Source organism: Corvus brachyrhynchos, unplaced genomic scaffold (assembly GCF_000691975.1).
Source record: "Corvus brachyrhynchos isolate BGI_N302 unplaced genomic scaffold, ASM69197v1 scaffold69, whole genome shotgun sequence".
Classification (NCBI taxonomy): domain Eukaryota; kingdom Metazoa; phylum Chordata; class Aves; order Passeriformes; family Corvidae; genus Corvus; species Corvus brachyrhynchos.
Window position 1 is genome coordinate 6,200,733 of NW_008240228.1, and position 9,651 is coordinate 6,210,383.

The window sequence follows — 9,651 nt, forward strand, 5'->3', positions numbered from 1 at the left end:
CATTTCCTTCTAGTTCTTCCTTCCTAAAGGAAGCTGCATTCCCACTTTCCCTGTCTGGGAAGTATCCAGTGCTCCAGTGTCTCCAGAACTTGGTGGTGGCTCCATCATTCCTCCACACCTGCCATTGGAAAGCAGCTGCTGCCCTGACATCTGTTTCCTCTGCTGTATTTTCCTCCTCTGTCTTATCCTGCAGGGATTTAGGGAAAATTGGTGGCAGGAGCAAAGCAGACTGGTGTGGGCTTCTAGCCAAGCTTTACTTCCCGGTGCTGTTCTGCTGTCATGATCTGTCATGAGTATGGAGATTGATTTGGGGCTTTGTGTGTCCAAAGGAAACCAAGTAACACTTGGGGTTTGAATCCAGTTCCCCTTTCTTGCTGCCAGTGCTCTGTCATGGGGTGCTGCCAGAGTCCTGTGGGTGAATGTGTTACCTGCTCTTGGTTTCTGCTGGTGGCTTTCACCTGCATTTCTCAGCTCCCAGATGAGTTCAGGCGAAGTCCTCAGAACCTGGACTGGTTGGATTTCTTCTGATTTAAGCACTTCTGTGTCCCATACAGCACTTGATAAGCATTTGATATGTCCTTAGGTGAATATACCCAGCAAAAAACTACCAGTCCTTGATCCAAGGTGAAGCTTAAGCTTAGATGAAGCCCAAATGGAGCAACATTTAATCAAGTTCTAGGTTAGAAGTGGTTGGGCTCTGCTGCTGGCTTGAGCTACTTCCCAAGCTCCGTGTAGAGCTGGAGGACCATGAAAGGGCAGTAGTTATTTTCCATGTGAAAACTTGGGTTGGTTTGAAATTTTGCTGTGCCAGTATCCTGCTTTTCCATTGTTCTCAGCTTCTTCATTCATCCCAAAGACACCTGGATTGCTTTCCTTACATAACAATGCATAGGTGAGGCAGTAGCAGTTCTTTAACCAGGCCTGTAAAGAGGGCGTTTTCATTATAGGCAAAATTACTCCTCAGTGTGGGCAAAATTACTTCTTTCATCTGTCTCTGTCATTTTGATGATGGAAATTAAAAATGTACCACTTTCCTCCTCCTGGCTGGAAAGAGCTGCTTGTGGTTTTTAGTGAATGATCTTGGTAGCACTTCAGAGTGTTTTTATTGAGGTCTAAACTGGCCACGTTTTATGAGTTAACTTTGAAGTGTTTTCCATTTTCTCTTGCCTGCTGTCCTTGGACAAACAGATTTATGGATTTTGACTCTCAATCCAAAGTAACCCAGCTTGCAGTTATGTTACAAAATTTGTACCATCTTTCATTGTTCAAAATGAAAGTGGATATTGGATCTCTGCTATTATTCTTTTCCCTCCTTTGTTTTCTATAGAATTGTGTAGCTTTTCAGTAGCAGGAATTAGTTGTAGCCAAGTCTGTACTTCAGCTCAAGAAGGTGAAATACTGTATATTCTGCTAGTCATAAGTTGCCTACTCTTCTGTAAATCTTTGGGAATTAGTTGTCATATCTTAGAATCTCAGATTCTCATCCTGCTGCATGATGCTACTGGACAGCTTTCTGCTTATTAATTCTCTTCCCGTTGATCTTCTGCTCCAGTTCCTGACTGGATCTGATGCCACTGTCCATTCAGGAGTCTCCTGCAGTTTATTCCCTTCACTAAACTGATGGATCCTTCAGCAGCCAGGATTAGAAAGGGGGATATCAGTGGTTTGGTTTATTTTGTCCAGCTGTGGGGCGGAGTGAGGTGTTCTCCAGATTCTGAGCCACACACAGGGACTGAACTGCTTAGGAGTGATTCATGATTTTGGTTTCAGTATTTCCCATAAAGGATGTGCAGTGCTAAATCAATACAGTTTAATCTGACCACTTCTCTCTCAAATTGACATTTTGGGGGGTTTTAGGTGCCCTGCAATATTGTGAATATGGTTAAAAATGGAAGCTTTGCACATCAAGGGTGGCAGCAGTCTTAAAATATCAGCAGCTGGGCTGAGTGAGCAATTTACACATTGATGCACCAAACGAGTGTGCACCTGCACAGTCCTGTGCTCCATCTCCTTCCCTGTCCTCCCCTTTGGAGCTGGCAGGAAATGGGAACTGATGAAAATCTTGCTCTCCAAACACTTCACATTCTAATTGAGTTCAGGTCCCCGCTGGATTCGCTGGAGTGGAGCCAGAAGGAGGAGTGCAGGCACCACTCACTAATGATGCAGAGAAGCTCAGCAGCCCCCTGGTGTGCCTGAACGGGCCGATTTCTGTGTCTGACATGTTTTAGAAGAACGAAGGAGTCAAAAATGGTTTTGACAACATCTTCTGGTTATTTTTGACATAGGACTTGCTGGGGATGCTGAGGTGTCTTCGTACTTTTGTCTACAGCACTCAGGGATTTTTGAATGTAGCTATGAGACTGTTCTAGAGCATTTTAGAATTTAAATACCTCGAATAGTTATTTGAAATACTGACTCTTTTTTTGTTGTTCGCCAGTAGGTACAAGCTTTTGGAGTCCAAATTAGAGTCCACGCTCAAGAAGTCTCTGGAAATAAAAGAAGAAAAAATTGCTGCTTTGGAGGCTCGTCTGGAAGAATCAACAAATCTAAACCAGCAGCTGCGTCAGGAACTGAAAACAGTAAGGAAAAGGACATTTTTCTGTAAGGTTAAATGACTCCTATATGAGCTGTTGTTACTTCTACACTTTTTGGGTAAGACAGCCAAAAATGGCCATCGTTCAGGTGCCAGAAAGCAGGACAAAGGTGTGAATGCTTTTAAGACTGTGTTGACATCGCTCAGTTGTTGAGTTTATTCACTGGCCATGAAAACATCAGCTGGATAAATCACCTGGAGTCGATTTGATTTGGGATGTCATTTCCAGTTAGGTTTTCTGGCCTACCTTGAACAGCCTGAGTAGATTGGTTAAAAAAGGAAATAAATCACCTTGCTTTAGAATTTTAGTATAACAGTTGGGGGATACAGTTGAAAGCACTGAAATAAAATAGAAAATAGAGGTCTCCTGTTTGTTGGGGTTAAACTGTCCATGTCCATAAATAATTTGTACCTCATCTCTCCAAATATGTACGAAAAACAGGTTTACAAATTCAGTAACAGCACTTCTGTTCTTTGAGAAGGGGCATGGTCAGGTGATTAATTAGTAAATTATGACATACAAAATGGAAAATTCTAAACCTAACTTAAGTTGTCCTAAATAATTCCAGGTGAAGAAGAACTATGAAGCTCTCAAGCAAAGACAAGAAGAGGAAAGGATGGTTCAGAATTCTCCTCCAAGAAGCGGAGAAGAAAATCAGTCTGTCAATAAGTGGGAGAAGGAAAATCAGGAGACTACTAGAGAATTATTGAAAGTTAAAGATAGATTAATCGAGGTGGAAAGGAATGTAAGATATATTTTAAATATTATTCTGGTGGTAATTATTTGTGGTGAGCTGTTCCAGTAATGCAAATGAGGGTGCTGTTGAGACACTTTAATTTATCACCTCGTTTCCATCCCAGGCAGAATCTGAATTAAATACTGTGCATGTAGCAGCTGGATTCTGCTCTGTGGGATGCCATAAAGCACTTGACAGGCATTTAAAAAGGAAATGTGAAAACATGAATTTGCCCTTTTGAATCCACAGCTCTCTCTCAAATCCCTGTTCTGTAATCCCTGTTTACATGAGTCCTGGAGGTTTCTCTCCTGTTTCTCCATAGGTGCCATATCCATTACCTGTTTTTCCAGTGATAAATCCCCCCAAAGGTTGTTACTTTGTTCTGCAGTTTTATCCCACCCTGTAAATCTCTGCACAGTCCTGCTGCTTTGTATGGTCTGGAAAACACTTCTGTTTTATCTTGGAGTTCCTGGAGCAACTGTGAACTGAGGTTTTGTGTGGTTTTAAACCCCCCAGAACGCAACGCTGCAGGCAGAGAAGCAGGCGCTGAAAACGCAGCTCAAGCAGCTCGAGACACAGAACAACAATCTGCAGGCCCAGATCCTGGCCCTGCAGAGACAGACTGTGTCCCTGCAGGAGCAAAACACAACTCTGCAAACTCAGAATGCCAAGCTGCAGGTAATGCTTCCTTAGTTTGCTTTCAAAAATAAAATTAAAGGGTTTTTTTCCAAAGGAAAACTTAAAATACATCTTCATCGTTGGCTTTAAAATCCCATTTTGCTTCCTGGAGAGACATGGGAAAGAAGGTGATGTGAAAATAATCTGCACTCAGCAATCAAGTAATGGTTTGTTTGCTGATGGAAAATTACATTTTTAGAAATTGGTTTAAATCCTTTGTCCAGTGTAAAATCTTGATTTTATACTTAGAGTAGATTCTCTTATCCAGCATTCCAAGATTACTTGGGTCTTTTACTGTATTTATACATGTAAATTAGGTCAGGGAAGTAGTGTGTGCAGCCATATTCTAGTAAATTTTATCTATTTTTTATAAATATCTAAAAAGAAAAGTAAAGCCATACCTAAAAGGAAAATCAAGATACTTAAATACAGAAGATTTTAAAAAAACAAAAGGAAGTGGAAAGCTACATAAATATGTGAAGACATGAATTTAGATAATTGAGAGGCAGAGTGTCTTGCAGCTCTTCTGGCCAAAATTCGGGTGTTGTCCTTATATTTTACAGGGTTATTAAATATGTATCTTTTTCTTTAAAAACGAAATATTCTTGTCAATGGATTTAATGCTTTTTGGAGTTCCAAGAATCAAAACTCCTTCAAGGGGGAATAAAAACCCCACAATGCAGCAGAAATAGTAAAGAGTGTCAGAAAGGATGGAGGGTTGATGGAAATCCGAGTGTCAAGGACTGTTTAAATGAAACAAGTAATGCATTTGGTGGATGCCTGGAGTCTCCTCCTGGCTCTTCCTGAAAAGCAGAACATTGTTGTTCCACGGATGCACTTTCTGCTGCCAAGCTGAAATGTCAGTAGTGCACAGCACTCCTGATAAAACGGGACATTGGTGCACACCCTGTGCCTCCTCTGGTTGTTAAAAACCAGTGGATATGACCTGGAAATAGCCTGTTTAACCAGATGAGAGTGGATTGCTGGGATTCAGAGCTCTCTGAGTACTCTTGTAATTCCATTCATTAAAAAACAGAGGAATATCTCTGTAGTTCCTTTTTTGCCTAATGCCCAGCAGCACAGGCCTTTCCTCTCTGGCAAGACAGTTCTCCATGAGCTGTAAATCCAAGTGGAAGTTGAAATATGTTCAGGAAAATCAAGAGCGATGAACTGTTGGCTAAATCTGAAGCGCAGACTAAGCTGCTCTACCTAGACTGTGCCAAAACTGTTCCTGGGCAACTAATTCTTCTCTTCCTCCTGATAGCCATAAGGAGCAGCCAGAGGAAAGGATGTCTGAAAGGGTAACTGGGAATTCTGACCTAACCAAACTCAGGATTCAGCCTGGGAAGTTTCCCAGCACACCCATGCCATCAGACATGACTTCATTTCCAGTGAAAGGTTCAGCTTTCTCATGTGTAACAAAGAGCGCTGCAGTTCCAGCAGGAAGGGATTTGTTCCCTGGTAACAGCAGGAACTGGAGTGAGAGATGGAATTTTCTTTCCTTAATAGATATCCCGAGGGTATTAGAAGCCTCTGTAGTTTGTGGTTTTCATCTCTTGAACAGGAAAGAGAAGGAGACTGGTACAGGTCAGGTGACAAGCACCAATTCTTAAGGATATCCAAGGATTCAATTTGGTAATCTCTCCAGAGGCACAAAAAGTGAAGTTCTTGGTTGTTTGGGGCTTTTTAAAATTGTCTAATGGTGAAGGCTTTGGTGTACTAATACACATTAATACTGTTCTGAGATAGTTGTTGGAGAACTGGTGCTGTTCCACGAAGAGCACAGAACAGAACATGCGTAGTTCCTTCCAGGTGCTATTATATATCTCCCTCTCTGTGTTAAATGGATGCTCCTGTTGGAACTCTCATTGTAAAGGAATGTGTGGATACCATGAAGATTTTATGGTGACAGCACAGAATTTTTAAAAATAGAGATCTCCATGCCAGTGTGAAAGTTCCTTTTATTTTAGTCATGTCACAGATTTTGCTTTTATTAGCATCACTGGGGATCCATTTCTCCAAGGTATCTTGATGCTAGAGGAAAGTGGCCCTGTCAGCAAGATAACACTTTAACAGATGTTGAAAGGTAAATAATGGTTTGATCCATCCCTGTCAATTTAATCACACGCTTCAATGCTTTCTGCTAAAAAACTCTCGTGGAACGTTTTGAATTGGAGCTGTCTCCTGGGATGTAAGAAAAAGTTGTCAATGGAACAACCAGAAGGTCGTGAAGGGTTCAACCCAAGAAATCTTCAAATGGGAGATAAAATAACCCGGGCTGTGCAATGTTCCTGGCTGCAGGTTGAGAATTCCACGCTGAATTCCCAGAGCACCTCGCTGATGAACCAGAACGCGCAGCTGCTGATCCAGCAGTCGGCCCTGGAGAACGAGAACGAGTGCGTGCTGAAGGAGCGCGAGGACCTCAAGGGGCTCTACGAGGCCCTGCTCAAGGACCACGAGCGCCTGGAGCAGCTGCACGAGCGCCAGGCAGCCGAGTACGAGTCCCTCATCGCCAAGCACGGCAGCCTCAAGTCTGCTCACAAAAACCTGGAGGTGGAGCACAAGGACTTGGAGGATAGGTAAATACTCAGGGAAGTGAGTCTGCCCTTCAGCAAAAGCTGCTGTCTAATGAAATGACAGAATGAATAAAATCAGCATCACTTAATCACTAAGATTTAAAACTTTGACAGAGGCCATTTCATCAAAATTCCCTTTTTTTTTTTGTCATTCCACAAAAAGGAGTGTAAGTACTGTCTTCCTCTGCAGGTACAATCAACTGCTGAAACAGAAGGTGCAGCTGGAAGAACTGGAGAAAGTTCTCAAGACAGAGCAGGACAAAATGCTGCAGCAAAGTGAGAAACATGAAACTGTGGCAGCAGAATATAAAAAGCTTCGGGATGAAAATGAAAGGTAAAGAGAACTCTGGCACCTGAGCACCTGCCAGCGCAGCCTGACCAAGTGCTGTGTTCCTTCACATTTCTTAACATCTAATGCTGCTATTCCAAATACCCGTGATCCCACAAAAATAATCATTATATCCTGAGGGGACATGTGGGACAAAAGGACATGGCAGGGCCCAGGAGGGACAAATAGGGAATGGGTATTTGTAGCCTCCATGATTGCCAAAGTTTGGGCCATTCCTATTTTGTGTTGTCAAGAAATCCTGGCTGTTTTGTAAGATTCTTTTGTTCTGAAAAGTGGCATCTTAAAACTAGTTATGATGTAGAGATACTCCTTTGTATTTAAATATACAGAGAACAGTGCTTGGCTCAAAGGCCAGTTTCCTTCTCAAAGGAAAATGAGGCTGGGATAACTTACAGTATGTGATAGTAAGGAATTTGTATATGTATTTCATGGAGTAGTTGGAAATGTCCTGTTTCAGAGGGAGTGTGGGTAACAAACTCATTTCCAGCACTCTCTGATGCTGTCTTTGCATCCCAGGCTCACTCACACGTACAGTCAGCTCCTGAGGGAAAATGAAGTACTCCAGACTGACCACAAGAATCTGAAAACATTATTGAACAATTCCAAACTGGAACAAACACGGTTGGAAGCCGAGTTTTCCAAACTCAAAGAACAGTACCAGCAACTGGATATTACATCAACAAAACTAAATAATCAGTGTGAGGTATGTGGGGATTCTGGATGGATCATAGGAATATTTATATCACTGTATTTATAGGTTTATAAAATCATATGAAGAGCTGGAGAATCAGTTTACAGATAATGAAGTGGATCCAGAGGCTAATTAATTTGCCTGCTCTACAGGCAATACAAAATTTCAGGCTCATATTAGGGAAACCGGTTTAAATTATTTAAAGCATCAAAGAGGCTTTTATCAATTGATTCGTGATTTAATTTTGGGTTTGATTTGACTCTCTGAATCCCTCTGTAGACCTAAATTTTCTTGATAATCTCATTATCTGTATGTAAAATACACTCACATATAAGTGCATGGGCAATTTAACCTGTTTTAACAGCTGCTCAGCCAGCTTAAAGGAAACCTGGAGGAGGAGAACAGACACCTGCTGGATCAAATCCAAACTTTAATGCTGCAGAACAGAACACTACTGGAGCAAAACATGGAAAGCAAGGATCTCTTCCATGTGGAGCAAAGGCAATACATGTGAGTTGTGAGAACAATGGAATCACTGTGATGAGGGCAATTAGGACCCCAATACTCGTATTTTTAAACAAAGCTGTTATATATAGAATCTAACACGTGTGCTGCTTCTGAAATGTTTCTTTTTAAAATAAGAATTCCAGTAACAAATGTAAAGCAGATAATTCAGTATCAACATTATATTTGTAGTTGTAAAGGATCAGTACAACTGTGTTCATTATTGATGATGCAAATAAGGAATAAAAACGATATTTATTCCTCATTCTACTACTGGCAAAGTTTAGATTTGTAATCACTGTATTTGTAGGTTCATACATTCATACATGAATCTACATCAATTGAAGATTAATTTGTAGATTTGTAATCAATTTCTTTAGTGGACTCGAGAGAAGGGAAGAGAAAATGTGCTTGTCTAAATGATAGAGCACTTTATTTTAAAAGGAGAAATATGTAATAAAGGCAAATGGAATTTTTTTCAATTTTATATCATGAAGTTAAGCCTAAGGCTGATTGATTGTTTGCTGTATCTCTTGTTTTTTCAATAAGAAACACGTGCTGTGTAAGAATTCCTCACAAAAGGTGACAATTTTCAGATAACAGATTCCCAGAGGAACGTGCTGCCCACGCATTGTGTATACGTTTTTGAGGCATAAATTATCATTAATTTCTGTTTGCAGTGACAAACTAAATGAATTGAGGCGCCAGAAGGAGAAACTGGAGGAGAAGATAATGGATCAGTATAAATTTTATGAGCCATCTCCACCACGAAGGTACTGATGAACATGATGTAAAAATCAAGCACAGCTCTAAAGCATGACAGACGTGTTCTGTTCTGTTCCCACTGAACATCGAGATTCTGTGACATTCATGGGATCAGAATCAAGTCTGTGTCTTGCATAAAAATTAGGAGAATCTGCAGGCCTAACAGTGTGTTATAAATGCAGTGAATGTGCTGTGTTATTGGTGACAGAAGGGGCAACTGGATCACCCTGAAGATGAGGAAGCTGATCAAGTCCAAGAAGGACGGGAACCGCGAGCGCCTCAAGTCAGTGACGCTGACGCCCACGCGCTCCGAGTCCAGCGAGGGCTTCCTGCAGCTGCCCCACCAGGACAGCCAGGACAGCTCCTCCGTGGGCTCCAACTCCCTGGAGGACGGGCAGACCCTGGGCACCAAAAAGAGTAGTAGTGAGTACTGCAAACCACTTCATTCCGTGAATAAACCTTGGCTAAATGTTGGAAAAGACTGCGTATTCTGGAGGATTTGTAAAGATCGTTTTTAAGTCTGTAGGAATGAAGCCTGGATTAATTTATTAAGGACAGAACTTGTTGCAAACTCCCTGAAGTGTTTGGGCAGAACTAGTTTTGAGCATTTCTGTTTCACCATGTAAATGTTGAAGTACACTCACAGTGCCTGGGTAAGATGAAGCAGGCACTGGTACTGGGTCAGATGAGCAGGATTTGGGATAGAATGTCAGATGTCATCTCTAGGACCCTTTTTGTTTCTCCCTCTTGTCCCAGCA

At 41.6% G+C, this 9,651-nt stretch overlaps 1 protein-coding gene across 23 annotated transcripts in view; it reads left to right on the forward strand.

Annotated features, from left to right (window-relative positions):
• CCDC88A (coiled-coil domain containing 88A) overlaps positions 1 to 9,651 on the forward strand; it is a 66,090-nt gene that overhangs the window by 38,264 nt on the left and 18,175 nt on the right. For 19 of the 23 annotated variants that reach the window (XM_017745267.1, XM_017745268.1, XM_017745272.1 and 16 more), the window contains 9 exons: positions 2,438 to 2,579; positions 3,163 to 3,339; positions 3,847 to 4,008; positions 6,310 to 6,587; positions 6,775 to 6,918; positions 7,450 to 7,636; positions 7,989 to 8,134; positions 8,809 to 8,901; positions 9,102 to 9,316. In XM_017745267.1, coding sequence (XP_017600756.1) covers positions 2,438 to 2,579; positions 3,163 to 3,339; positions 3,847 to 4,008; positions 6,310 to 6,587; positions 6,775 to 6,918; positions 7,450 to 7,636; positions 7,989 to 8,134; positions 8,809 to 8,901; positions 9,102 to 9,316 — 1,544 coding nt within the window. The remainder of the gene's footprint in view (positions 1 to 2,437; positions 2,580 to 3,162; positions 3,340 to 3,846; positions 4,009 to 6,309; positions 6,588 to 6,774; positions 6,919 to 7,449; positions 7,637 to 7,988; positions 8,135 to 8,808; positions 8,902 to 9,101; positions 9,317 to 9,651) is intronic. The other 4 variants (XM_017745269.1, XM_017745271.1, XM_017745277.1 and 1 more) reach the window with 1 other exon arrangement.